This window comes from Encephalitozoon intestinalis, chromosome VIII (genome assembly GCF_000146465.1).
Source record: "Encephalitozoon intestinalis ATCC 50506 chromosome VIII, complete sequence".
Classification (NCBI taxonomy): Eukaryota; Fungi; Microsporidia; family Unikaryonidae; genus Encephalitozoon; species Encephalitozoon intestinalis.
The window spans coordinates 178153-204910 of record NC_014422.1 but is presented as its reverse complement, the minus strand read 5'-3'; the positions used below and the strand labels follow the sequence as shown (position 1 = coordinate 204910).

General features: G+C 40.9%; 20 protein-coding genes and 2 non-coding genes across 22 annotated transcripts; 10 read left to right on the top strand and 12 right to left on the bottom strand.

The window, feature by feature from the left end:
- Window positions 1–187: 187 nt before the first annotated feature.
- Window positions 188–958, top strand: Eint_082000 (uncharacterized protein; the record flags this gene model as incomplete). Its single annotated transcript, XM_003073444.1, has 1 exon — window positions 188–958. The coding sequence occupies one exon, from the start codon at window positions 188–190 to the stop codon at window positions 956–958; it is 771 nt and encodes a 256-aa protein (XP_003073490.2).
- Window positions 959–1103: 145 nt separating this feature from the next.
- Eint_081990 (uncharacterized protein) lies at window positions 1104–1415 on the bottom strand (the record flags this gene model as incomplete). The annotated part of the gene is made up of 1 exon (XM_003073443.1): window positions 1104–1415. The coding sequence occupies one exon, from the start codon at window positions 1413–1415 to the stop codon at window positions 1104–1106; it is 312 nt and encodes a 103-aa protein (XP_003073489.1).
- Window positions 1416–1474: 59 nt separating this feature from the next.
- Window positions 1475–1951, bottom strand: Eint_081980 (uncharacterized protein; the record flags this gene model as incomplete). The annotated part of the gene is made up of 1 exon (XM_003073442.1): window positions 1475–1951. One exon carries the CDS (start codon window positions 1949–1951, stop codon window positions 1475–1477), a length of 477 nt encoding a protein of 158 aa, XP_003073488.1.
- Window positions 1952–2097: 146 nt separating this feature from the next.
- Window positions 2098–2883, bottom strand: Eint_081970 (uncharacterized protein; the record flags this gene model as incomplete). The annotated part of the gene is made up of 1 exon (XM_003073441.1): window positions 2098–2883. One exon carries the CDS (start codon window positions 2881–2883, stop codon window positions 2098–2100), a length of 786 nt encoding a protein of 261 aa, XP_003073487.1.
- Window positions 2884–3048: 165 nt separating this feature from the next.
- On the bottom strand, window positions 3049–3549 carry Eint_081960 (60S ribosomal protein L12; the record flags this gene model as incomplete). The annotated part of the gene is made up of 1 exon (XM_003073440.1): window positions 3049–3549. One exon carries the CDS (start codon window positions 3547–3549, stop codon window positions 3049–3051), a length of 501 nt encoding a protein of 166 aa, XP_003073486.1.
- A 105-nt stretch (window positions 3550–3654) lies between these two features.
- Window positions 3655–4170, bottom strand: Eint_081950 (uncharacterized protein; the record flags this gene model as incomplete). The annotated part of the gene is made up of 1 exon (XM_003073439.1): window positions 3655–4170. The coding sequence occupies one exon, from the start codon at window positions 4168–4170 to the stop codon at window positions 3655–3657; it is 516 nt and encodes a 171-aa protein (XP_003073485.1).
- Window positions 4171–5194: 1024 nt separating this feature from the next.
- On the top strand, window positions 5195–5818 carry Eint_081940 (uncharacterized protein; the record flags this gene model as incomplete). Its single annotated transcript, XM_003073438.1, has 1 exon — window positions 5195–5818. One exon carries the CDS (start codon window positions 5195–5197, stop codon window positions 5816–5818), a length of 624 nt encoding a protein of 207 aa, XP_003073484.1.
- A 123-nt stretch (window positions 5819–5941) lies between these two features.
- Eint_081930 (ATP-dependent 26S proteasome regulatory subunit 6) lies at window positions 5942–7105 on the bottom strand (the record flags this gene model as incomplete). Its single annotated transcript, XM_003073437.1, has 1 exon — window positions 5942–7105. The coding sequence occupies one exon, from the start codon at window positions 7103–7105 to the stop codon at window positions 5942–5944; it is 1164 nt and encodes a 387-aa protein (XP_003073483.1).
- Window positions 7106–7213: 108 nt separating this feature from the next.
- On the top strand, window positions 7214–8269 carry Eint_081920 (Cdc7-like cell cycle protein kinase; the record flags this gene model as incomplete). The annotated part of the gene is made up of 1 exon (XM_003073436.1): window positions 7214–8269. One exon carries the CDS (start codon window positions 7214–7216, stop codon window positions 8267–8269), a length of 1056 nt encoding a protein of 351 aa, XP_003073482.1.
- A 38-nt stretch (window positions 8270–8307) lies between these two features.
- On the bottom strand, window positions 8308–9423 carry Eint_081910 (uncharacterized protein; the record flags this gene model as incomplete). Its single annotated transcript, XM_003073435.1, has 1 exon — window positions 8308–9423. One exon carries the CDS (start codon window positions 9421–9423, stop codon window positions 8308–8310), a length of 1116 nt encoding a protein of 371 aa, XP_003073481.1.
- A 166-nt stretch (window positions 9424–9589) lies between these two features.
- Window positions 9590–10213, top strand: Eint_081900 (Sar1 GTPase; the record flags this gene model as incomplete). Its single annotated transcript, XM_003073434.1, has 1 exon — window positions 9590–10213. The coding sequence occupies one exon, from the start codon at window positions 9590–9592 to the stop codon at window positions 10211–10213; it is 624 nt and encodes a 207-aa protein (XP_003073480.1).
- A 90-nt stretch (window positions 10214–10303) lies between these two features.
- Window positions 10304–11194, bottom strand: Eint_081890 (cyclin-dependent protein kinase; the record flags this gene model as incomplete). The annotated part of the gene is made up of 1 exon (XM_003073433.1): window positions 10304–11194. One exon carries the CDS (start codon window positions 11192–11194, stop codon window positions 10304–10306), a length of 891 nt encoding a protein of 296 aa, XP_003073479.1.
- Window positions 11195–11276: 82 nt separating this feature from the next.
- On the bottom strand, window positions 11277–11349 carry Eint_081880. The gene has a single exon. It is a non-coding gene; the product is annotated as a tRNA-Asn (tRNA).
- Window positions 11350–11429: 80 nt separating this feature from the next.
- Eint_081870 (60S ribosomal protein L23A) lies at window positions 11430–11747 on the top strand (the record flags this gene model as incomplete). Its single annotated transcript, XM_003073432.2, has 1 exon — window positions 11430–11747. The coding sequence occupies one exon, from the start codon at window positions 11430–11432 to the stop codon at window positions 11745–11747; it is 318 nt and encodes a 105-aa protein (XP_003073478.2).
- Window positions 11748–11868: 121 nt separating this feature from the next.
- On the bottom strand, window positions 11869–20325 carry Eint_081860 (Willebrand factor type A domain-containing AAA ATPase; the record flags this gene model as incomplete). Its single annotated transcript, XM_003073431.1, has 1 exon — window positions 11869–20325. One exon carries the CDS (start codon window positions 20323–20325, stop codon window positions 11869–11871), a length of 8457 nt encoding a protein of 2818 aa, XP_003073477.1.
- A 90-nt stretch (window positions 20326–20415) lies between these two features.
- Eint_081850 (uncharacterized protein) lies at window positions 20416–20817 on the bottom strand (the record flags this gene model as incomplete). The annotated part of the gene is made up of 1 exon (XM_003073430.1): window positions 20416–20817. One exon carries the CDS (start codon window positions 20815–20817, stop codon window positions 20416–20418), a length of 402 nt encoding a protein of 133 aa, XP_003073476.1.
- Window positions 20818–20966: 149 nt separating this feature from the next.
- On the top strand, window positions 20967–21191 carry Eint_081845 (uncharacterized protein; the record flags this gene model as incomplete). Its single annotated transcript, XM_009163626.1, has 1 exon — window positions 20967–21191. The coding sequence occupies one exon, from the start codon at window positions 20967–20969 to the stop codon at window positions 21189–21191; it is 225 nt and encodes a 74-aa protein (XP_009161890.1).
- Window positions 21192–21361: 170 nt separating this feature from the next.
- Eint_081840 (uncharacterized protein) lies at window positions 21362–23707 on the bottom strand (the record flags this gene model as incomplete). The annotated part of the gene is made up of 1 exon (XM_003073429.2): window positions 21362–23707. One exon carries the CDS (start codon window positions 23705–23707, stop codon window positions 21362–21364), a length of 2346 nt encoding a protein of 781 aa, XP_003073475.2.
- Window positions 23708–23770: 63 nt separating this feature from the next.
- Window positions 23771–24460, top strand: Eint_081830 (proteasome subunit beta type-5; the record flags this gene model as incomplete). The annotated part of the gene is made up of 1 exon (XM_003073428.1): window positions 23771–24460. One exon carries the CDS (start codon window positions 23771–23773, stop codon window positions 24458–24460), a length of 690 nt encoding a protein of 229 aa, XP_003073474.1.
- Window positions 24461–24559: 99 nt separating this feature from the next.
- Eint_081820 lies at window positions 24560–24632 on the top strand. The gene has a single exon. It is a non-coding gene; the product is annotated as a tRNA-Thr (tRNA).
- A 53-nt stretch (window positions 24633–24685) lies between these two features.
- Window positions 24686–25318, top strand: Eint_081810 (putative methyltransferase; the record flags this gene model as incomplete). Its single annotated transcript, XM_003073427.1, has 1 exon — window positions 24686–25318. The coding sequence occupies one exon, from the start codon at window positions 24686–24688 to the stop codon at window positions 25316–25318; it is 633 nt and encodes a 210-aa protein (XP_003073473.1).
- Window positions 25319–25431: 113 nt separating this feature from the next.
- Window positions 25432–26736, top strand: Eint_081800 (glucose-6-phosphate-1-dehydrogenase; the record flags this gene model as incomplete). Its single annotated transcript, XM_003073426.1, has 1 exon — window positions 25432–26736. One exon carries the CDS (start codon window positions 25432–25434, stop codon window positions 26734–26736), a length of 1305 nt encoding a protein of 434 aa, XP_003073472.1.
- Between the last annotated feature and the right edge of the window lie 22 nt (window positions 26737–26758).

The window sequence follows — 26758 nt, the reverse complement described above, 5'->3', positions numbered from 1 at the left end:
ATACTAAAGGAGAATTATTTATGATAAAATATAATCCCAAACCATTAGAAAGAGTCTACATCTGAGAAATCAAGCTTATTCTCTTTAAATGAAGTGGATCTTTTCTTCTTTGTCTTCAATGTTTAATATTCTATGATACTCCCTTCCTCCTTTTATCCATCAATAATGGAAATATATTTTTCCCTTAATGAACGTAACGAAAAACTTAAGTCAGCTTAAAATCCAAAGATCATTTCCAAAGAAAAACCAAAAAAGACAAAAACGGGATATGGGTTTACTAGCATGTTTGGCTATTGTACTTCCTGCCATTCTGTACTACTTGCGAGAGAAAAATGAATTGGATAAAGATTACCCTCTTCTGAAGCTCGGCGCAATGTTTCCTCCTTTTTTGTATTCTGCAATGGAGCATTTCACTCTTCTATGGGACAACTGGAAGTCTAGCTGGAAATCACTATCTCTATTAGAAGCCGTGTTTTATTTGTTACTGTGTATCCTTTTTGCCTCAATATCCCTTGTCTCGGTTCTTTCAGCTATTATATTTGGATTCACCGAGTGGGACAACTTTTGGTATGATGATTTTAAGAGCTATTCCATCTTTACACCTTCCTCGTTTGTGGCTTTTGCATATTTGCTTTCCACCTCCTGTACCTTTACTCCGGAATTAATTTCATTTACCGACTCTGGCATTACCATCTTTTTTGATCTAGCTATACTCTTATGCTCTATTGCAAATCTAATAATGCTTCTGAAGGATGAATTGAAATGTTGCTCTTATTTTTCAATCGTTTCTTGTACTCTTATCTTGGTTAGATCGTTAAGGGAATACTTCTTCCCCTCGGCTGAATGCAAAGACCCTTCTACTTCATGGAGGGTCTTCATCCTTCTTTCCATCCTTCTTCTTGAAATATCCATTTATGGATTAATAGGTTTGAATATACGATCAAAAATAATAAACTAAAAACAATAGACTTTCTGAAATAACCTCAAAATAAATTACTTGGTTTTGGCTTCTATGGATCAAACCTTATATAACCAAATTTCCCATTCCTTTTTCTGAAGAACAGAAGAAGGCTTCCTACTTTAAGATTCTCATTATGTTTTAGTTACTTCTTAATGAAATCAAACAGCGTTGTTTGCTTTGTCCTTTTGGGAGGTTGATCTTTATCTTCTTTCTTCCCTTTGGCTGCGGAAACCACTTCATTTTTTGCCTTCCTTTTGAAATAATCAGTGTATTTTTTCTTTTCTATGCTGCTTAGAATATATAGAATGTCACCTCTTTCTTTCGAAAGAGTTATTTCCGTAATTCTCTCCTTATTTTTTATATTTAAGTATATCCTTTTATACCCGGGATTTTCGTCAGCAATCTTATTGAATTCCTTTCTTCCATTATTAAAGTACACAACTTCTTCTTCCATAATAGCGGTATTACAAAAAAGTATTTATTTGATACCTTACAAAAAAACTCCATCTATCTCTATGTAGCTTTCGCTTTTCTATCGACTATCAACTTAATCCAAAACTTTTGGGTATCCAGACCATCGTCGCATTCCCCCATACTTAGAATATCTCCTAAGAGATCTGCAGATTCTGGCCCATTAGCTGTAAGACATTGATTTTCCCCCTCCATTTTGAAACTTACAAATCTGGATCCTTTGCTAATAATAACTTCCCATATCGAATTCTTACTTTCATGGTTACACGACATGACTTTTGAAAATCCAAATTTTCTACATAAACGCCTATTCCCCTGCAATATCTCTGTTCGGACCTCGTCGACAATGAACTTTGAGCATCCCTTATTATCTTTTATTTTTTTCTTGGTTGCAAGCCTTACTTCTCCGCTAAACAGAGACAGATATTTCTTTGGGTCTACCTTAGAGACTATCTTGACTTTTATCGGATCAGAGATACAAAAAGCAAAGGATATCATCAATACAATTGTTAGTTTCATTCCGTTTTATCTTGATATCTTCATTTATTTTTTTTAGTTTCAGAACCACTCAATAGAACACCAGCATACTCGAATACAGAAATGAAGCAAAGTTTTAAAATAAAATAGTCTCAGAGCAACAGAGAGACAATAAATACATCGTTTAATTAATAAAGCTTTCCATAATCTGCATAGTTTGGCGTGATTGCAACCTCCTCCTCTAGTTTAGACCCTGACAGTGGTCTATAAGAAGAATACGGTGAGGTTACTTTGTTAGAGTGCGGCAGAATTCCAGAGCTTAGGCTGGCAATAAGAAGCGGACTTACAGACCCCTTGAACGAAGCCTTCTTTTTACCTTCACCGTCATATAGAATTATGCGTTGATTTGCTATTGGCTCTTTACCATAGAGCAAATAGGGAAGAAGATCCTCCAGGGGCAAGTCTTTCTGAGAACTTTTGTTGAATTCAACCTCATCGGAATCCTGGTTCTCCTCGTCAACAAATGTTAAATCAAAAAGCTGACTCTTTGTGTTTAACTTACATTCCTTCCCGATCAATCTTACTGGGTCTGCCTTTCCCTTCTCCTCGACTGCTTCTAGACAGACATCGTTTTCAGTCCGGAACCTAACTCCTCCATCCTCAGAAACTAATTTCCACTTTGAATAGAGTTCATCTTCTCCCGTGCACACTTCGATACTATCATTTTTTTCGTTTTTGCAGATTTTAGATCCCCCTTGCGAGATTTCTGTCATTCCCTTACTGATCTTGAAAGTCGCTTTCCCAGACTCCTCCACCTTTCTATCTTCTCTGGTACTAATCACTTTAATAGTACCCTTTCCCCCGAGCTTTGGGGGCACAATTGCTACAACAAAGTCTGGATGGGTCCTTGGAGTAATTCTAACCATTCTACTTCCCATTACCAACGAAGTCATACAGAAAACCAAAAGTCTCATGACTATTAAGATAAGATAAAATTTATATGTTTTGGAGTTTCACATTGATCAGATTTTAACAAATTAAGATGCCATACTGAAGCATTTGTTTCAGCCTCTATCTAAGCTATCAGCTCTGTATAAAAACGACAATCGGTTAAGGTGGGAAACATTCATAATAAATATTTATTCCTCGGGTAGCCTGATCTCTCCGGCATTGATCTCTTGAGTGACCTCCTTAGGACACTTCCCATCAATTTTACATCCGATGGACTTGCATGTTCCAAGAACTTCCTTAACTGTTCCAGAAAGACTTTTAGAGTATGATCTGGTAGATCGAGCAATCCTTGCTATTTCGACCACCTCGGTCATCCTAAGGCTTCCGTTGTGAAGAATATTCTTTTCCTTCTTTCGATCCCGTGGGGGCTCCTTCAAAGACTTGATTATCAGCGTTGCAATACTAGGCTGGACTTCCACTGTTGCCTTCCTATCCTTTATCGCAAGCTCTACATGGACCTTTAAGCTCTTATAATCTGCGGTTGCTTTTTTTATGTCTTCCCCAACCACCTTTGATGAAAGACCAAGTGGGCCAACCCTCTGAGCAAGAGTTGCTCCAGGAACTTCTCCACCAACTACTTGCAGCTTGATATACTTTGTATCTGGATCCACGACTTTTTGTTCTGCCATTAGCTGAGGGCTTGGGATTTTGAAAAATTTGTCTCTCGGCCCAAGTCACTGTGAATATTTACCATGAATACAAACCATAAATTGTTTCAAATATGATCCTAAATACTATTCTTTCTCCTTATTTGAAAGCTCTCTCTTTCTTGGAGAGATGCTGTCCAAAAGTGCAGATATGACGGGATCTTCAAGGCTTTCAGATATTTTTGTAAGATCATCAAAAACCTCAAAATCAAATCCAAACCTTTCCGCAATTGCAAGAATAAATCTTCTCATTACTTCAATCCTTTCGTTAAGCATCTTCATCTCTAAACTAATGTAATAGTTTTCTTGGCTTCTAGAGCTCCCAAGTATTCTTCCGTTAAGTAACTCTTTTCTCCGGCACTCATTCATAATAGCCTTTTCCCTGTTACCAACTTCCTTACTTTTTTCCTCTATTTTTTTTCTTAACCTTGATATGCAGGACGTCAATTCCTCAAGTTTCCCATCCTTTTCAATTATCTCTTCCTTCAGTTCTCTAACCTTTGCCCTTAACTTCTTTATTTCTTCATACCCTTTCTCCAACTCTTTGTTAAGACTCCGGGCCTCCCTGGTCAAAGAATCCAACTTTTCCTTCAAATCATCCATCTGTAATGGGATACGAAACAAACATCTTTAATGGCCTAAGGAAAGATATTGTTTAATCTTCTATTTTCAGAATCGACTTCTATGCAATTTCAAAGTTAGCATCATATGCCTCTTATGGTTTTATCTTCGGGCTATCCAATTCACTCTATATTTTGCATTCTTCTCTAGGTATGCACATCATAACTTTATTCAACACCTTCCCATTTTATCAAAGGGACCATCTAGAGTTTATACCTCTTTAACCTTTAGAGTTTTCAAAAAATCTCTTTTTGAGGCAGAATCTTCTTTTTAAGACCTTAAAAGACCATTACTTAGGAAAGAATAATGAAATTCCAAAGTTCACATTTATCCTGTTTCCTACCAGCAAGATTTTTTGGATTGTTTAAATATAATGTATACCTTATTAAGAAGATTCCAAAGTTTATTAACCTCTGTCTTTTTATTATAAATCATATGTTCAGTCCACTTTCAGCCTTAAATATGGATAAGGTCTAACCTTCCTCTTATAATCTTATTCCACTCTACTCTCCTCCATAATCCGACTTAGCTTTTCCTCCTGAATATCCATGTTTGCAACCATAAAGGAAGGATTTATATCCTGAGAAGCTCTGGACTCCTGGTTTTCTAACAGTTTTGATAGTACTTGTTGACTTTTTTACATTTGCAAAGTAATATTAAAATATTCTCCGTCAGGTCAATTCAATTTGATTTAATGAAATAAAAACCATCCATTCATTAGCTTTCCTTAGGTCCACTAACAGAAAATACAAAGACTAGAAATTTGAATTCTTACTTTAATATAACTCACTCGTCCCCAACTTTTAATAATGTATATAAAACTCCCATTTAAAACCTTGATATACTGGATTGATTCTTAATTTAATGATAACATTCAACTGTTCTATGGAAATAATTGGGAGAACATAATGCTTCTTATATTCTGTATTAAAGACTTACATTTAAATGAAGGAATTAATAATCGGCACAAAAGTATAAAAAAGAAATTTTTTGAACCTTACAAAATATGAAATACAGATCTATTGTGGTGCTTCAACTAGTTTTAACTGCTGTTCTCTGTTCCAATCTTCCAAAGGAGGGAAATGAAGAGAAGGTAAAGCTTCTTAGGAAGTTGCTAATAAAGAAGGAAACAGATCTTCTTCCTCTTGAAGACAAAGAGAAGGATATTTCTTCCGTCGGGGAAAAGGAAGAGGAAGAAAGCAAGGACACTGTCGAGGACAAGCAAGAGGAGCAAGGTGAAAGTGAAGATGCTGCTGAAGAAAAGGAAGATGAAGAGGAAGATGTTGCCGAGGAAAAGCCGGAGGAACAAGGTGAAAGTGAAGATGCTGTTGAAGAAAAGCAGGAAGAAGAGGAAGATGTTGCCGAGGAAAAGCAAGAGGAGCAAGGTGAAAGTGAAGATGCTGCTGAAGAAAAGGAAGATGAAGAGGGAGAAGACGAGTACATTATCCAAGAAGAGGATGCTTCCACCACCAAAGAAGGAGGCAAGAAAGAAATTTCTAAAGCACGCAAGATTGCCTCTTCTCTTGAAGGCAAGCTAAGGCTTCTTGTAAAGAAAAAGATTAGGGGGAAGCTTCTTATCTTTAAAAACAAGAACAAACTACCGCAAAGAAAGGTGAATCCTATTGTGTAAGGAGGAGATAAGGCACTCTTCCGAAACGGAAGGGAAGTCGGGATAAGAGCAATTAAATACCTTCTTTGATGTTCACATCTTTAGATCCAGCCCAGGCCTCTTAGTCGGGAAAACACAAACTATTTAATTGTAGAATGCAGGCCTTGTGTCGCTTCTCTCAACAACCTTTGAGTATGCCTCTTCAAAGTCCTTTTGCGTAACCATGTATCTGCTGGCCCGCACTGCAAGCATTCCCGCCTCCTGGCAGATCGAATTGATGTCTGCACAGCTTATCCTCTCGGGCCTGCACACAAGGCTCTCAATGTCAACCTCGTCCTTGAGGCTCATCTTCGATGTGATGGCATTGAACACAAGCCTCTTCTGCCTCCGGTCGGGAAGCGGAAACTCTATCTTCCTGTCCAACCGTCCCGGCCTGAGCAGTGCAGGGTCGATTGTGTCTGCCCTGTTTGTGGCCATGATCACCTTGACATTTGCCGTCTGGTCAAATCCGTCCATCTGGTTCAGCAGCTCAATAAGCACCCGCTGCACCTCCCGGTCTGCAGATGTCGACGCATCAAATCTCTTTGTTGCTATCGAGTCCACCTCGTCGATAAACACAATCGACGGCGCCTTCTCCCTTGCAAGCCTGAACACATCCCGCACCATCCGCGGGCCCTCTCCAAGATACTTCTGCACAAACTCAGACCCGTTGACCTTTATAAATGTAGCCTTTGTATGGTTCGCCACAGCCTTCACAAGCATCGTCTTCCCCGTTCCAGGCGGCCCGTACAGCAGCACCCCTTGCGGAGGATCAATTCCTATCTGTCTGTACAACTCAGATTGCAGCAGAGGAAGCTCAACCGTCTCCCTTATCTCCTGCTTCTGCACATCCAGCCCTCCCACATCTGCATACGTCACCTCCGGCCTCTCAGACTCCCCCATTACAGGAATCGTGCTGTCCACTTCCGGAGGGAGCACATCCACAATCGCACTCGAGTGTCTGTGCAGCGCAACTGTAGTGTTTGGCTTCAGCAGCTCTCGGTCCACAGTAGACAGTATTCGGACAACAAAGTTGCTCCCTGCTGTCGACCCCACAATTGCTGTCGAGTTGTCGATAGGCTCCAGAAACTGCCTCATTATCAACGGAACACTCTTGACTCTATCCAGCTCCTCTTTGCTGTGTCTCTCTTCCCTCCTCAGCGTCTCCACTTCCTTGCGCACATACGCCTCCCTTATCTCGAGAAGCTTGAGCTTTCTTTCCATTTGTTTGTATCTAACAAACAGATCGGCCTTGAGTCCTCCACACATTAAAGGGCTACCCTTCCCACCCTTTATCTCCATCCCCTTCCAGCCATGAAAGACAATCGGTATGGCAGAGCCACACCCAATCTTAAAATAAAAAACCTGGAAAGGGGGATGGAAGAGGAAAAGATCCCAGAGTCCGACCTCAAGCATCTGTCCTTCATCATACCAAAGTACACGCCCATAGAAAAAATAGGCGAAGGGTCGTTCAGTGTTGTGTACAAGGCCCTTGATGCAGAGGCCGGGAGACATGTCGCTCTGAAGGTAATAACAAGAACCAGCTCTCCAGCAAGGGTTCTCGAGGAACTGACGTTTCTGAAGGCACTTGAGGGAAAGAGGAACTGCATGGGGCTTCTCGGGGTTTTCCGGAACGAAGACCAGGTGATTGCTGTCTTTCCGTACTTCAAGCCCATCGACTTCCGGGAGTTTATTTCCAATGCAGGCCTGAATGACATCAAGCAGTATCTGTACAACCTGTTGGAAGCGATAGACCATGTGCATGGCAATGGCATAATACACAGAGACCTGAAGCCAGGGAACTTTCTGTACAATAAGGAGACTGGAAGAGGGATGCTCATAGACTTTGGGCTTGCCCAGTACGAAGACCGCAGGGAGGAACATCTTCCAAAGGACAGTAGCAAGCCCCAGACACCCCTGCTCTTCTTCAACTCGATTGTGTCGAAGACAAAGCCTCCGGGATACTACGAGAGAGACTCCAGGCCGCAGATGAAGGCTCCTCGGGCCGGGACACGTGGGTTCCGAGCACCAGAGGTCCTGTTCCGCTACCCTCACCAGACCAGAGCCATAGACATGTGGTTTGTGGGGGTGATTTTCTTGACGATCCTGACTGCACAATATCCCTTCTTCTACTCGTCCGAGGATATCGACGCCATTGTCGAGATTGCAACGATCTTTGGACACGCAGAAATGAGAAAGGCTGCAAAGTTCTACGGAAGACTGTGGAGGTCGAACATAGACACAATTCCCGAGGAGAGAATCCCCTTCGAGACAATTATCGAGTCGCTTAACCCGTGGGCCGAGGTCGGCTCCGAGGGATACGACCTGCTCTACAGGATGCTTGATCTCTGCTCTTCAACCAGGATCACTGCTCCAGACGCCCTCAACCATCCATTCTTCGACGGCTTGAAAACACATCGGGACCCTGCATAGAAAACACATGCTTTAATAATATTTGGTGTGTGTTGCCGTCATCCTTGCAACAGCTCACTAAGATATATGATCTCGTCGCCGCTGTCGAGATCGCTCCTGTAGATAACTGCATCGCCTATGTCCGGCCTCCCCTCGGAACTGTCCGACGTGCATCTGGTGGATGGATCTCCTTTCAAATAACAATCAATAAATGGATCTCCTCTTCTCCTCTTCTTTCGCCCAGGCCCTGTGGACTTCAACATGTACAGAGGCTTCTCCTCCCTTTGCTCGGACATGGAGCTTTCCGAGCTGCTGCTCTCTCCGAAATCTATATTCCGCGGCTTCTTGGGAATTCTTCTAGGGCCCACCGTCTTATTTCCCCCCAGAGTCTCCTTTGCAGAGGACACGGGGCTGGTGCTAGTGCTGGTGCTGGAAGTCTGTGCTTGGGGTTTTTTCTCGGTCTGAGGAGGCAAGAAAATGCATTTTGTAAGAGTGATTACCGAGGCAGATTGTGTCGAAGCAGGAGCGCTGCTTCTCGCCGGCGCAGGAGACGACACTGTCTTGAAGACTGTCCTTGTAGAAACAGGTGCAACCAACACAACCCTTGGCGTCTGCGGAGGCATCTGAAGATATCTCTGTCCTAGAGTACTTAACATGGTATATATTAGGTTCACCTTCCTTCCTATCCTGTTGATCATCTCATTCTCCCCATGAGGCTTCTCTTCCACAACATGCCTTGCAGGGAGTGGCTTTGCATTCCTCTTTGGTACTGTAGCCACACTCATTGCATTCACCGGAATAGGCATTGGCTGTACAAGATATCTGGGCTGTAGCACCACAACAGGCGGTTGCACACTTCGAGGTATCTCCATCGGCACAGTCTTCACAACAGTGGCTGTTACAGTTATTTGCCCTCCTCCAGGCGTCCTTGGGGCCGGAGGCTTACTTGCACTGCGGCTGCTCAAACCCACCACCGTCACCTTGCCCCCTACAAGATTCTTGGCTGGCGCATTTTTGGCTGCCGTCTGCAGAAGATTCACGCCGGCAGGACTTGAGTAATATGAGGCCAAGAGTCTTCCCCTCATGCACTCCGCATCACATGTTGGAACAAGCCTTATCACGTCGCATGCCATCTTCAAGGCAAAAATTAATACCGCTCCTAATGTTCTTCTCATGGCCCTCTAAAGCTTATCTCTCTTATATTGTTTCCTTGTTTCATTCCGAGAATGTGTATTGAATTTGTTTGATCTTTCCTCTCCCTTGTTCCCATGCACACTCCAAGATAAAGCCATGAGGAATTAAAACAGGCCATATAAAAAACAAAAATATCGGGGGTAAACAATGGGAGCAGTGATCTCCAAGGTAAACAATATATTGTACACAAGGCTCCGAGCAATATTCTCTGGACAGTCTGAGAGGTCGATAACCATGATAGGCCTAGACGGTGCCGGGAAGACAACTCTTTTACTGTATCTGCAGACTGGAGAAGTCCACCAAACCGTCCCAACACTTGGGTTCAACTGCGAAAATGTCAGTCTGGGGAGCATGAAGTTCCAAGTGTGGGATATCGGAGGACAGAACTCATTCATGAGGTTCTGGCATCAGTACATCAACGAGGGATGTGGGATCATATACATGGTTGATTGTGCAGATCCGCAGAGGTTTGGAAAGTCGAGCGAGGAATTGTGGAGGATACTGAACATCCTGAACAGCCCCAGGCCGCTGCTGGTGCTTGCAAACAAGATTGACCTGGTGAAAGAACATGAGAGGAGTGAGGTGATGAGGAGTATCAAGAACGAGTTTGGCCTTGAGAAGTACAGCGGGCCATCACTTGTTGTGCCGATAAGTGTTCTTCAGGCGGGATCGATGACTTCGGCCAACGATGAGAACGGAAGAGAAATCATCGATGCATTCAGATGGCTGAACAAGGAGCTTGAGAAGATGCCCAGAACAGAGGTCCTATAAGATTAAAGGTTTATATCTGACTTCTCTAAAGTCTTAGCTATCGAGAAACTAATTCCAAAGATAGTATCTAAGTAACTGCTGGGGATAATCTCATCCAAGTATAGGCACCATGTTTTTGAAGTATCTGTGAGACAAACCACTTTTAGCAGTCATTCTCATTCTTGGATCGTACTCAAGCATATTCGAAATAAGGTCGATGAAGTCGGGATCTGCCTTGAAAATCGTCTTTAAATCGACAGGGTTCCAAATCGGAAATTCTACTTTATAGTTTGGAAAGTTCTCTACATTCGACCACCTCGAGTTGTTTGGAGTCCCAAGGACCTTGAATATTCTAAATAATTGGTCTATTTCCGAGTCTCCTGGGAAAAAAGGCTTCATAAGAACAACTTCGGATATAATGCAAGCAGCACTCCATACATCTACAGATGCATCATAATATTTACATCCCAAAAGTAGTTCCGGAGGCCTGTACCAAAGTGTTACCACTTCTGTTGTATAGGTTCTTAGAGGAACACCTGCAGCTCTTCCAAGTCCAAAATCGGCAAGCTTGATATTTTCCTGAGGATCTATAAGAATGTTCTGAGGCTTTAAATCTCTATGAAAAATGTTTCTTGAATGGCAATATTCCATTGCGGTTAACAGCTGAAAGGACATTTTTCTAACGAAGTTCTTGTCAACAGGTCGTCCTTCGTCATTCATTTTGTCCAGGTATCTTCTGAGATCTAGTTCTACATATTCAAATACAAGATACATTTTGTTGTTATTATAGATTACGTCACTCAGCTCGACAATAGTTGAATGCTTTAGGTTTTTTAAGAGTAATATTTCCCTTATTGTAGTAGCAGGAATTCCTTCGTTCTCGTTTTCAAGCCTTATCTTCTTTAATGCAACTATTCTGTTTGTATTTCTTTCTCTTGCTTTGTAGACAACTCCGTAAGTTCCCTCTCCGATCTTCTCCAGCTTCTGAAAAGACTCTGTCATTTGGGATAAAAAAGACGGTAAATTTGACTCCATAGAAAACGAACAAAATACCTGAGACGACCTGATTTCCAAGGGCAAAAAACGCCCCTGGAGAGACTCGAACTCTCGACCTTTCGGTTAACAGCCGAACGCGTTAACCACTGCGCTACAGAGGCTGTGCTTCCACATACACCCCACAAACTGTTTCCAACATCCGAACAACAATCTAACAAAAACCCTCTTCCTCCTTGCCCCCATGGATACACCGAAGAGGAACTTTAAGCATCCTAGGAACCTCGTCTCAAAGATGCCAAGAAACACCCCACACGACATAATACTCTATGCACTCACCACAGAGAAGGCTGCAAGGTGCATGGAGCAGTTCAACATCCTGGTCTTCTATGTGGAGAAGACCTCGACCAAGCCGGAAATTAGAGATGCCGTTACCCAGCTCTATGGATGCAAAGTCAAGAAGGTCAACACCTTGATCAACAAGCATGGGAAGAAGGCATATGTCCGATTTGACAAAGAGGGAGACGCCATTCAAATCGCCTCTAAAATAGGTGCAATCTGAATTAAATTATTCTCAATCCTGTTTCTCTATGGAGATCCTACAATGCTCAATACTTGTCTAGATTTCAAAGGTCTTAATTTTCTAAAGAAGTTTTTATTTGGTTCAAAACCCGTTGTAATCCTTAGGAACTAATAAGTTCGCTTAATGCCATCACGAATGTAGACTCAAGTTCATCTACACTTGAAATAATGCAATATTTAAGAGGGAAGGTATCTAGGTATCTCTGGACAAACACGGATCCTTCCGAAACAGTTACTTTAGACATTCTCTTGACGTTGCATTTGTCGATCAGCAGGACTAGGAAGTTGGGGTGATGATGTCCTACATTCTGGAAGAGACCGTCGGTCAAAATAATGTTGATTCCATCATCAAACTCGTCGATCCAGTCGATCATGGTTTGGGAGTCACTGAATCTCATTTCTTCTACCGTACTTCTTTCCAGGAGTTCGCCAAATCTATAAACTTCAACCGGTATCCCAAGCAGAGAGAAGGATTTGTTTATCTTCGAATATAGAGACAAAAGAGTGTCAATCATCTCCTGGTTATACATACTCTTACTGTTGTCAATAAATAAGCGAAGGATATAATCCTTCTTATCATTTCTTTGGCGCCTCATCCAAATCCTATCTCTTCTGAATCCACTGGCTATATACGGAACCAACCTCTTCATGTTCAGCTTCTTTCCACTCTTAAAGTCTCCTTTGTACTTGCTTCCCTTTCTTGACTCCATAATTATCTTGAGCATATTCGTCAACTTAGTACAATCCTCTTCCTCTATTCTAATTCTTACAGTAGATTCAAATGCATCTCCACTTCCAGAATCTTCATCTCCTGAAATCTTTTCATTCCCCTCTCCTTGACAAAGTGCTCGATCCTCTTGGTTATTCCCTGCAACATATCTGTCGTAATTGTCTGCAACCTCACACGTCTGATTCTTGTTAAGAATTCCTTCTTTAAATTGGTATTCGCTTGTTTTAGGCTCGTTGTGGAAGTTGGAATCTTCTTCATTTTGTGACTTTGCCTCTCCTTCACTTTCTGATTCCGTGCTGTCCAAGACATTACTAGCATCTGTATCTTCTTCTGAGACATCTGGACCCAATTGTTCTTCTCCTCCATCTTCACTTTTCTCCGATCCAAAGCCCTCGTCTTCAACATCCATTTCTGTATCTTGTTCATTCTTGAGTTCTTCTTCGTTTTCATTTTCATCTTTTTCACTCTCTTCTTCATTGTATCCATCTACTCCGCTTTCATATTCTTCTTCCTCAGACTCGGAAACCGTCGAGACACTTCCATCATTGTCAAAATCTATCCCATCACTTTCACTTACTTTCTCTCGCTCTCCATACTCATCATCTATCTCATCTTCATGTTTAATTTGGTCACTCACATTGACATTTCCCGTTCCGCTCTTCATTCCTGTTTCCTCCTCGGAAACCTCTTCTTCTCGACGCCCAAATATAAATGTGAAATACATAAGTGGGATGTATGGATTCTCGATACATGCAAGAGTAAGACCCATTATTGCTCTGTCCTCTGTCATTTGATTAACAATCTTACCTAGGCATACTTCGGAGTTAGAAAACATCTTTTCAGGCATCCTGTTAAGGAAGCGCCCAAGTACATCTTTCTTTTTCACTTTGTTGTTTTCAAAAATTCTTTCAACTTCTTTTCGGTCAAACTTCTTTGAAAACTCAATCCAATCCTCACATTCGCAATCCGATCTCTCCCTAAGGAGGCTTGCACATACATTGGGATGATATCCCTGGCAAAGAGGATACGGTTGAGGAAACTTAAGATTTAGAACATTTGTGACAGGTAATATAAGGAACTTCTTCAAATCCTCCAGGGTCTTTCTAAATAGCTTGGGTTCCTTCCTTAATTTCGACTTAGCATCTCGAATTCTATCTTCATAAGCACTTTCTACTTCAAATGAAACGTACTTCAAAGTCACATTGTAGAAAACGGGGTCTTCATTCTTAACTGCCATTTCCCGTGCATGTCTAATCCTGTCCACAAACTCATAAACAGAACAGTCCAGAAAATATCTTTCAGCCATCTCAAAGTCAAATGGCGTTGTGATTAGGTACAGAAAGTACTTGTAGTTTCTCTCTATGTCACAGACAGACGTATCCTTATAAAATCTCTCTAAGGCTTCCATTATGGAATGGAGTCCAAACTCTTTATCAGCACTGGAATTTCTCTTGTCCCGATGTCCTGATATAACTATTGTCGATTCCAAGATCTTATCCGAGTCTGAGTCTGCGTTACTTATGTCCTTCTGTAGAAGAGCTTCGTAGTCTTCAGAATCTACTTTTTTCCTTCCATATTCCATGAGATACCCAATGCTTGTGAATATAGGGAGCTCTAGCATTTCTTGATCCATAAGGTCGACCAACTTCTCTTCTATTTCCAAACGGGTTGTTTCCCTTTCAATAATCTGAGCCCTTCCCTTGACTTTGAACACTAACATTAGGCACCTGTTCAGATCTTTTTCCTTAAACTCTAACAGATGATCAATCCAATCGGCTTCCTTGACATGTATCCTTCTGTCGAATATAATTCCCTCCAAAATCAAACTATGTCTGTCCACCGACCTCGAGTAGTACAACGAGTTTAGATATCTTGAAAATTCATGTCCTAAAGACTTGCAGTCAATCTTCCCTAAGAGTGGAAGAATCTCCAAACCGCGGTCAATTAAGTTTAAGCACAGGATACCATAGCTCGCATAGTCTCCAGATTCTTCTTCAACACTATTTCTGTCCCCGTATTTCGTACAATCTACCCCTATGCGCTTGATTTTACACATTCCCGAGCATCCTTCTCCGTTTGACCACCTATAAAACAAGTATATCAAATAATAGTCCAAAATATCATCGAATTCTGAGTATAAGGCCTTATCTCCGCACATATATGAGCAAAAGTCTAGGCCTCTTAAGGAATTCCTAAACTTCAGGTAGTCTCTGTTCATCCTTCCTTCAATCTCCTGGATTTTGGCCTTATATTCCTGGATACCCTTTTCATATCTATCCACCATCTTCTCTATAGATCCCTTTCCATATTTGTACATATTCTTCATAGTACCATATATCTCCGAAAGGCTTTTGTTTTCAAACTCATTCATCTCTGCTATCAATCCTTTCCTTACCATCTCCAGAGGATCATTTAAGCATCTTTCGATAAACTCAAAGAAAAACATATCGAAGTCGGAATGGAGAAGCCATTCCACATCCGGAAGCTGCTCCACAATCATTCTTAACTTTTTGTAATCAGAAAACTTCTTATCTCGAAGGCACCTGATGGCCTTTACTTTTAGATCTCTGGATGATTTCGGGAAGTTAAGAGAACACCCTCCTTGATCATGAAAACGGCTAAAGATCGAGAGATCTGCAGACTTGATAAATGCCACTGCTTTCCGATCTTCAGAGCTCATGGTAGAAATGCTTTTAAGTAGGTTAATTTTGGACACATCGTCGTCTGGTGTTTCAACATAAAGTCGGATCTTGTTGTAGAAATGAAGAATTTCAAAATCTATCTCATAATTTTCTATGTTTTTTCTTTGGAATTGGAACATCTCGTCAATCCTAGATTCCTCCAAAGCATTCCATACACCACAAAGATGTCTGCCGAGAAAACTAGGCCATACCTCCAACAACCTCAATCTCTTTAAATCCAATCCAAAATCAATTTGGCTGCGGTCCATAGAGAGACCATAAAAGTCTTCATGAAAGACAGAACTAGAGTTGGATTGCCTTACAAACAACTTCCACAAATCAATATAGTCGAGTCTATCACTCAATTCCACATGCATACATCTATCAAGTAGTGCCGGTGATAGCATACTGGGCTCTTTTACTAACAGAATTAATCGTGTCGATGGATTAACTACAACATTTGTGTCAATCCCTCTCTCATATATATTCAATATTCTTTCCGATTCAAACAAAGGATTTAACCGGTCAAAAACAGATTTCTCTACAAACTCAACTCCCGTAAAGACAACAATCATTCCTCTTTTTATCCCTTGCACAATTGCAGAATCACGCCATTCAAACATTCCATTTTCCATCTTTTGGTATTGCCCGAGAAGATCACACACGTCCGTATCCTTATGGCAGTTGAAGAGCATCATTTCCTGCCCAAACACAGAAGATACAAACCGAAGTAATGAATCTCTCCCCACTCCTCTAGATATAACAAGTGGAATATTCATCTCCACACATTTCATGATCATTTCCATCTGCTGGAGTTGCGAATGAACTAGTACAAAATCCAGGTTTCCTCCCTTTCTTTGGATGTGAGCAGATCCAATCCTAACAATAGACTCATCTATAAAATAGTTAATATTCTTAGATTCCAAACTCCCCATTTGATTTGCTCGGATATTTTCTCTTAGACTGGCCGAACTCACTATCACAGGTCTTGGAAACATCTTGTGGAGGATTTGTGCAATGTCGTCCGCCGTGTACCCGTCCATCTTGATTCTTACAAACCTATCAAGAAAGCTTTTTGGAAGCATCTTTCGTCCATTTATAGAGCTGCATGGATTGAGAGTTGCAAATATTCGGGTGTCCCTATGAACATCAACTGTGACTTCAGGTATAAAGAGCTTTCTTCTGTAGTCTAGCACAGAATTCAATCCTTCAATCACACTCTGAGTACAAAGATTAATCTCGTCAAGAATTATCCATCCTCCGTTCCTAAGACTGTGTAGTAACTCACTTTCTACAAAGCGGATTTCCCCGTCAATTGGGAGATAACTTCCGATCAGATCGCATAGCTCCGTTTGCTCGCTTAGATTCACTCTAATACACTTTTTCCCCATCTTTCGCGCTATCTCCTGCACTATACTTGTCTTTCCTATTCCAGGATCTCCCTCCAGCATAATTCCTCTTCCCAATCCCATCGCTCGGAGTACTCTCCTAAGATTTAAAGTAGGTGTTTTAGATTCAAAATCAAATGAGGATGGGTTTTTGTATCCTACTAGGTATGGAAACGCCCCAAACATCTTTTCGTTTTCAATGTATCTCGTCTCTATTTCAGAACTGTTCGCCTCGATAATTTCTAGTGCTTCTCTCCATGCACTTATTGCATCAAACATCTCCATGCAAACAACCTCTTCAAATCTCCCAGTATAGCGCCTGTATATAAAATCAACCACAAGTTCAAGCTTCCTGATAGACGTATCAAGTGACCTCGCCAAAGACTTGAACATATCTCTGCTCTCCTTTGGCATACCTACTTCTTCAAGCCGTTTATCTATGAGATGATCAAATACCAGAGGAATCTCATCCGAGGAGACTTCAAAGTACATCTCCGAAAATCTATTTCTAAGTGCTGGGCTTAACTCTCTTTTTCCAAAATCCCCTCCTGGATTCATAGTCGCCAGTATTCGAAATCCTTCGTGTGCAACCACCTCTTTTCCTGTCTCCGTTATGTATAGGGTGCGCTGTGGTTCCAAAACACTGTTGAGTCGTTCAAGCACAGAATCCTCCGCCAAATTGATTTCGTCAATCAGGAATGCTTCTCCGTTCTTCATTGCTCTGACAAGAGGCCCATCCTTCCATACCACCTTTGAATTCTCAAAAACAAAATTCCCGATGAAGTCAGAGCTCTCTATACCTCTATGCATGCTTAAAGTAATCAGCTTTGTCTTGAACAACGAGCTGACCACATCGCATATTTTTGTCTTCCCTATTCCAGTCTCTCCAACAATCAAAATTGGTTCTTTACTTTCCCATGCTAGAACCGTCAGACTAATCATTTTCCTGAATGTATCGGTAAACACGAGCTTCTTTCCATAAAGTTCTTCGGCTGCTAGGGATAAATCCTTCAAGTTGGTTCCCTTTTTACCAATTACTATCTCTTCCTTATCTTCTTTTCCTGTGATAATCCTTCCATACCTTTCCACTTCTACTTCCCCGAAAGACTCAGAAAAAACCTGGAATACCCATCTTCTGTCTTTTTCTTCTCTTTGTCTTTCATATATTATACTCATTCCTAGAAAACATACCTCGCTTAAGCTTCTGGGCACTCTTCCAGACCACTTGAAAAGATCTCGAAGGGTCACTAGAGCATTAACACTTCTTTTCGATCTAAGTCCACTATAAACTTCAACCATCTTCTTACAGAAGCTCTTAGGAAGCCCCGATCCTCCATGAAGAATCTCTAGTATCTCTTCTTCCCCTCCTTCATTGAAAAACATTTCAACAAACCGATTTCTAAATGCTTTGCTCAATCCTTTTCTACCTCCATACCCTATGTTCTGCGTAGCGAACACTCGGAAGTTTTCATGAGGAACAACAACCTCATCTATTTCAGGAATGTATATCTGCTTATTGTCATCTAAAAGTCTGTTCAACACCTCAAGTACATCACTAGATGCAAGATTTAGTTCGTCAAGAATAACCCAATATCCTCTTCTCATTGCTGTCACAAGAACTCCTTCTTGAAATTCAACTCCTCTGCTGGTGCAAGTAAAGCTACCAATGTAATCAGAAGCCTCCGTATGTTCGTGGTTGTTTATCCTGATAACACGCTTATTCATCTCCTTGGATAGAAACAAAACCATGCTTGTCTTCCCTGTAGATGTATCCCCCTGTAGAAGCAATGGGCAGTTAGATAGAACCCCTAGCTCCATTATTCTCAGATATGTTTGAATCCTGTGTGTTAGAACAAATCCATCTTTAACTTTTGTCCTTTCAACACTCAAGGATTGGGTTGCAAAGTACTTCGACAGGAGAGAAATTGCAATAGAACGGCTAACAAAGTCCAGCTGTGTGAACACAAACAAATCAAATCCCTCCCATACAGACTGCTCAAACCCCTTCTCTGCTCTTCTTCTGATAAAGTTTAAAACTCGAACAAGGCTTCTTCCGCTTATCAAGGGCTCAACTATATTCCCAAGCTCTCCCTTTCTAACCTTGTTCTTCAATTCCAAAAAGAATTCCCCTATCTTGCTCTTTCTTTCTTCGGAGATCTCATACTTAAGCACAGAATGAATCACAAGATTAATATCCTTCAACGAAGTACTGAAATCATGAATATGCACGCTATTAAATTCAACCCCCTCATACTTCTTCTTTCCAAAATCTCCCCCAGGATTCATACATCCAAATAGCATAAATCCCGGATGAATTTCAAGTGGCCTCAAGTCTCCACTTTCGTAGAGGAGTATTTCCTTCTTACCCAAGACCCCGTCTATCAGGTCAAGTGTCTCTTCAGAGGAAAGGTTGATTTCATCAAGAAGCAGCCATTCTCCGTTTTCCATACATTCTGTAAGAATTCCCTTTTTATAGACAAAATGCACCTTTTTTTCTAGTAGTTTGAGAAGATCATCAATCTTTTTGATAGCCCCTTCATGTTTTAACCCATCTTCTTTTCGAAGAGAAAGCTTCTCCCTCAGATATTCGAGCTTCTCTTTGTTTCCATAACAGACTGGTGTGCTTAGCCGTTCCTGATTACATATCCTCTCTATAGCCTTGTTGATGTCTAGAGTCCCATATCCTCCAATTAAATCCGTTCCATCAAAGTCTGCCGACATGTTTACAACCCTTAACTTGGTCGCTACTCCCAAGAAGAAATGGGACTTCGAGCTGAGATACTGAATCATTGAGGTCTTTCCCACCCCTGTATCTCCAATTAATAAGGTGTGGTCTCTGTTTTTAATGTTCCATAGAAGATTGAAGATGCCCCATTCAACAGAACTAGTTTTAGCAAAGTCTAATCCATGAAGTGAAATATCTGGAATATCAGTCAATGCAAGAAGATATCTTAAAGAATCCGAATCGTGTCTAAGCAATACATTGCATACTGATTGATATACCTTTACTCGCTCCTCTGTTTTAGTTCCGTTACTGCCTTCAAGTCTCTTCTTAATTCTCTGGAGAGATCGGAAATGGGCTCCACAAACTGTGGATTCCTTAAACAAACACCATCCGTTGTTCTTGCATGCAATTTTAAGGCAACTTCTCTGGCATTCCTCTCCTTTCTCCTTCGAACACCCCTTCCAGTGAGTAGAAATAACTTCGAAAACTTTCATAAGAAGCTGTCTAACACATGCTATCTCAAACATCATCATTGCTTCTTCAAACATAAACCCAAGTGGCCCTACAAACACAATGTCATCCATATCCAATATATCATTGGAAGTAAAGAATATCCTAAAATCTTCATGTGCAAGAACCTCCCTCCCATCGTTTCCCAGCAGCCTTCTGTACTTTACTACCGTAAAAAGATATTGCATCAGCCCATGGTTCTTATCAATTCTTTTGAACAAAACCCAATCTCCTCTCTCCATAGACTCAATCAGTAATCCCTTCATGTACTCAACATCTCCTTCCTTGACTGCATAGAAACCTCCTAATGTTCTTGCATCAGTTATTTCTCGAGAATCAATCTCAACCAACCGTCCACCTTTGCTATAAATCCCTGAATGAAGCCTACTTACCAATGAGGATCTTCCAACCTCCCCATACACTCCAACCGGAACCTTGAGATCTACAGCTTCTCGGGCTAGTCTTTCAAACTTCTCTAACGATCCAACTCTGGCCTCGCCCGTTTTTTGCTTCTTATGTTTCATCTCACCCCTAGATAAAATCCAAAATCATAACAGACAAAATTTTAGAGTCTTTATTTATTGAGGTTGATATAGTTTTGGCTTCCGCAACTGTCATTCAGAGCAGTCCTTTAACCTTCGGTAGTATTCCAAAATCTTTGAGACCAAAAACACAATCAATATGCATATAACTACAATGGCAAGGGCTTCCCCAGCCTTCTTCAAAATAGTCATTGCAGAAGACTCTTCTTCCTCTTCCAAATCCTGCCCCTCCTCTAATACAACCTTTTCCTCCTCTAACACAACCTTTTCCTCGTGCTCCGGGATTTTTTCTGACATAAATTCGTCAATCTTCTTTTCCATATCTTCCTTCATATCTTTTGTGGTCTTTTCCACAATTTCATACATCTCCTTCGTAACTTCTTCTTTTATAGACTTTTTTATAAACTCCTTCAGCTCCTCGTCAGCGTTCGAGCTACCGACTATTATCCAAAATACAAATATCGTTAAAAACATCATGTTTTGAACTCCACCTCCTGTTCTTTCCTTCTTCAATCCTTCGAAAGCAGCTCTCCTTTACAATCCAAATCCACTCCAATAAAACCAAGGAGAAAGGAGGAAAAAGGAGACGAAAAAGTATATAAGATCAAAATCTCTAGAGTAACATGAAGCTTGGAAAAATAGGATTGAGCTCGTTTTTGGTTTCCATACGCATGCTTGGGAAGATTAGTGCTTCTGGAGGAGGGGATCCTACTAGAAATTTACTTCGGCCTCTTTTTAATCAAGCTGTGAGTGAAAAAGCTGAACAAGTTGTTCAAGGAGCTAACCAGCTGAAGGATGAGATGATAAAGGAAGGAGGTGGAGGCTCTGGCGAAGGAAACGAGGACTGAAAAAAGATAAAGGGAAAAATTTATTTTATAGAAAATCCAGTCTATATGATAAGTAAACGTGACAAGGAAACAAAAAACAAAAGTTACAAATAAAGGTGGTAAAACATGGTGTACTTTTTTATTTTATCGGAATCTTAACTTCTTAGACTTGAAAAAGAAAAGAACTAACTCTATTCAAACGGATCCATGAATATGCCGAGAGAGATAATTCTGGTATTATTGACATTAGAGACCTTAAAAACTTTTTTATACTCAGAAAGAAACATTTCCATCTCGAAATCAGCTATGAATCTGACACGAGAAATTAATTCGGTAACTTCCAAGGATCCAGATGTTGCTAAGGTGTAATAGACTAGATCAAAGTAATGCGAGAAGTACCCCGTTCCTTTGTACTGATTATATCCTTTGAACTTGAACACATCGTACTTCTTGTTAATTACCCGGAGAAAGCTCTCGTGCGGCGTGACAAACTCCACTTTCTTTATGCCCTTATAGTTTGCTATTATCTTGTCTCGAGAAAGTGCTTTTAGTACTTTTTTGGCTTCCGAAACGGAGTATGAATTGAAATCTAGTGCTCCTATCCATCCTAGTTCGATTATGTTTTTCTTGAATTCTATATACAGTCTTTCCAACGAGGTTTGCTTTATATCATCTATCCCTTCATCTCCGAACATTTTCAATCTATCAAACATAGCCTCAAACTCATCGCCCTTGAATTCCGTGTAGATGGTTCTGTATGCCTCGTCATAGAATCTCTTCTCCTCGACATTGCGTATCTTTTTGTAGAATTCAAGCCTCTTTTCCAGGGAAACATACTTTCCACTGCTCTTGGATCTCTTTACCCTCTCAAAAGCCCTTATCCCCGAAGAGAGATCCATGGAGTTTTCTTTTATCATTATCTTCTTGCTTGATATCTCAATGTCGAGAACTTGGAGGTCTTTCATCTGCTTGAGTAAGGATACAAAGTTTCCTACTCCTATTTTTAATCTGATAAGCTTTCTTATGCTCTGGGGTAGCTTCATATCAACAACATCGGAGACCCTCTTTCCGGCAAGAGAAGTGATGTTTGAAGGTTCTGCCTTTCCAGATAAAATGCATTCTTTTGCTCTGAACGCATTACTATCTGTCTCTCCTGAGTCTATGAATTGGCAGAGAGACTCTCGGAATCCAATTCTGCCGAAGGGAACTATCGATAGCAAAAGGCTAAATTCCATTTCTTTTACCACCTCCCAGTCAAATCTTAGCGATTTTACTCCTTGGAAGGCCATATATTCCACAAGAAACCTATAGAACAGCTGTAGTCTTTCCTCCCTCTGAGGAATGTATCCGTTGTCCATCTCCACAAGCTTTGGTGAATTAACAAAGATGTTGTATATCTTTCTTTGGAATTCGGACATGTCTTCTTGGATGACATTGCTTGGCACATCCAAGGCCTCAATATCCGATTCAGAGACCTCGTTTCTTATTATCATATATCTGCTGCACTTTCCTTCCCTTCCCTTCTTTTGCTTGTATATCTTAAACCCTGCAAGTATAGCCGATCTGATTATGGTTCTTCTGTCGAACTCGTATTTCCATCCTGTTATCTCCTGAAGTTTTTCATAGGTCTGCTTATCAAGCTGAAGAACAGAACTCATGGACATAAGCTTTTTGATAGCTCTTACTCTTTCTTCCGAGGTTATATATTCTACAGTTCCGGCTTCCTCAGGGACTTGGTAGGAAAGCTCTTTGCAAGCCGCATGGTATCTGTATCTCCTAATACGGCCCTGGAATTCCTCAATCCTTTTGAAAATCCCCTTTTCTTCGTTGTAGATCTTATTGAGAAGCTTGTATCCTATTTTTGAGCTAACTCCAAGCTTGTCTTTTAAGTCCTTTGTAATTATTCCTCCCTCAGAGCTCAAGATCATTTCCCGAACGTTGTCGTATAGTCCAATTTCGATTCGGTATTCAAACAGGCGTCTTCTTCCAACCACATCAATCCGCCCCGAGTCTGTTAATGGTTGTGCTACTTTCCGCGTTATAAATCCTCTTTCATCCAGAATTGCCTTAATTTTGTATATAAAGTTTTTTTTCTCTGTTTCTTCGGATGTTCTGTATTCTATAAATCCTTTTCTCACAAGCCTTTTAATGCAGTAGTGGGTTTTCTTGGGATCAAGCCGCAACTTCCTGAGCTCCACATTGTCCACATACTTCTTGGTCTCTATAAGAAGACTCATTATTAGAAAGTACTCTTTCGATGTGAAATTAAATGTCCCAGCAGTTAGATAATCCTTCCAGGCAAGTGTCCCCATTCTTACATACAGCTTGTCCCAGTGGAAGTTATCTACCATATATCCATTCGTTTCTGTTCTCAAGCAATCGGTGATGAAGTTTCTTTTCAGATTTTCTATTGTTTCGACTTTTAGTATTTCCACCCACGGTTCTCCAATAGCGATTTCTACTTCGTCTTTACTCAGTTTTTCCAGCTTTGCTCCATATATTCCAAATTGAAAGATCTTTTCTTTCAAATCCTCCATTCTCTCGGGGCTTTCTTTATAATTGACCATACTATCTCCTTCTCGCATTTTGAAACCCCTTGGATGGAAGAAACATTGAAGAGAGACATCAGAAGAATTGATACCACCTGCATTGATCAGCAGCTAATCAAGTCTTTTATAAAGCCGTACTATGGAACAACGACTCTTGCCTTTGTGTTTAAAGAGGGAATGGTCATTGCGGTGGACTCGAGGGCAACATCTGGGCCATATATAGCTTCTCAGACCGTAAAGAAGGTAATTGAGATAAACAAGAACTTGCTTGGAACGATGGCTGGAGGAGCAGCAGACTGCTTTTACTGGGAAAAGCTTGTGGGTCTGTATGCAAAGAACTATGAGCTCACAAACGGAAGAAGAATAACAGTGTCTGCAGCAAGCATGTACCTAAGCAACTGTGTATACAAATACAAGGGGTATGGTCTCTCGATGGGGACTATGCTCTGTGGATATGACGGAAGTGAGCCATGTATTTTTTATGTTGACGACGCTGGAAAAAGAATTAAGGGCAACTTGTTCTCTGTAGGAAGCGGATCCACAATAGCTTATGGAATTCTTTCTTCATGCTATAGGTTCGACATGAGTAAGGAAGAAGCCTTGAACTTGGGAAAGGAGGCTATTTTCCATGCAGCCCATCGAGACGCCTTTTCTGGAGGATTCATCAACCTTTACTACATGAATGAGGAAGGATGGACCAAGGTGGGGTCCTATGATGTCAACGACTTTAACAAAGAGTAAAATTTTTGTTGAATCCTTTTTAAAGCTTGCACTTGATGATGCAGCTTCTTTTAATGGAGCATCTCTACCCAGGATGTGTGTATTTTCCTTAGAGAGCGAGCCATTATAGCTCAGTAGGTAGAGCTTTAGCTTTGTAAGCTAAGGGTCCTGGGTTCGAATCCCAGTGGTGGCTTTTTGCCACAGCCAAACCATCGCTGTATGAATGCCCCGTGTTCTGTACTTTGCATGAAAGTCAAGAAATTAAAGATGGAGCTTTCCAAAGTTGAAGATTTTTCCAAAATGAGTGTTGGACTAGAGCAATATATGACGCCACCAGACATAGCCGCATCCATGATTAGCATCATCCACTCTACATATGATGACATTGAGGGAAAGTCCATTTTGGACCTATGCTGTGGGACCGGAATGCTATCTTTTGCTTGCAGCTACTTCTCACCATCATACATCCTTGGAGTTGACTTATGTCCTTTGGCTCTGTCGGTATTCAAACAGAACAATCTTAAGTTTAAAGCTAATGTAGATCTTTTAAGGTGCTCTATAGACGATCTTACCTTCATCAATGAGAAGTTTGACACAGCAGTAATCAATCCTCCATTTGGCACAAAGATAAAACATGCCGACATAAAGGCTGTTGACAAGGCCTTAGAACTCTGTGACGTTGTATATTCCCTCCATAAGACAAGCACTAGAGAATATATAGTTGCGAGATATCCAAGTGCCGAGGTTTTGGCAAAGATTAAGTATGAACTTCCAAGAAGACATGATTTCCACAAGAAGGACAAGAAAATTGTCGAGGTGGATTTTGTTAGGATTCTGAAGAGAAAAGAAACGGATTCTGCTTCCAGCGTTATTTATTAGTCACTCTTCTTCTCTCTAATTGACGGAAAATTGACTTAAGGCAATTGCAGAAATCTTATTGATTACTTTGGGATTACAAAAAATATTATTTAAGCATAAGACAGAGTGCCCCAATGAAGGTCGTTATCTTTGGATCCAGTGGCGACCTTGCAAAAAGAAAACTTTTTCCTGCGCTTTCCAGGATAAATCTCAAGGATGTTGAAGTTGTTGGATATGCAAGAACCAAGTATGATGTTGAATACTCCGAAGTTCTTCAAGAGGTTGGGAATTACTCTCCGGAGTTCCTTTCGAAGGTTCAATACGTCAGGGGATCCTATGACGACCTTTCGAGGCTTAAAGATATAGCCGACCCAGAAACAGTGCTTTACTTTTCTGTGCCACCTTCTGTGTACACCAGTATACTTAAGGAGGCTTCGAAGCTTAAGTACAAGGTAATATGTATCGAAAAGCCATATGGAGAGAGCATCGAGTCTTTTGCACAGATGAAAAAGTTTGACCTAAGCAAGGTTCAGTTTATCGACCACTATCTTCTGAAACCATTGGTCATAGCAATGCCAGGAATTATAAGGGGGTCAAGTGCTATGAAGGAGACGATGAATAATAGGCATGTCAAAAGTGTTGAGATAATTTCCAAGGAGGTTCTTGGAGGGGAGGGAAGGAATTACTTTGACAAAAACGGAATCGTAAAGGATATAGTTCAGAACCACATGGCCGAACTTCTTGGGGTTGTTGCATCGGACGTTACAGAACCATCGAGGACTATGGAAGCGTTAGAAAGGGCCAAGATCTTTGATGCATGTACTATTGATGCGGAGAAGTGTATTTATGGCCAATACGATGACTATAGCAAGGAGATCCACAAGGATTCGAGCACTGAGACATTCTGTATAGTTCCTATCAATGTAAACACTCCTCGATGGTCTAAAGTTCCCTTTATCATTGTCGCAGGAAAAGGGATGAATGAAAAGAGAACTGAGATATCTATTGAGTTTAAAAGAGATGTATTTTCAAAATGCATTGAGCTTTTCTGCGAGGAAAAGAAGCTTTCTAACAAAACTGTTCATATCAACGAGATAGATGTGGTAAGGCTGGTGTTCAACATCTATCCAGAGTGCGAGGTGTTTCTCGAGGTTCTTGTTGGAGGAGATTCCGTCAAGCATGTTCTGCATGATAAAAAAAGAATCAACGATTTGATGCATGAGAGTTACGGGGGATACCGAGATTATGAAATCATTTTTGACAGTCTTATAAGGAACAAAAGTCTTAACAGTGTGAACTTAGACGAGGTAGAACTTTTATGGAAGGTGTTTGATCCCATATTGTCCACCGACAAAGAGGAAACTTTGTTTTACTATTCAAAGGGGATCGACATGCCTGAGGAGGCTGAAGAAATGATCAGAAAAATTAAAGATCATTAGAGAGTAATTGTGCTTGAATTGC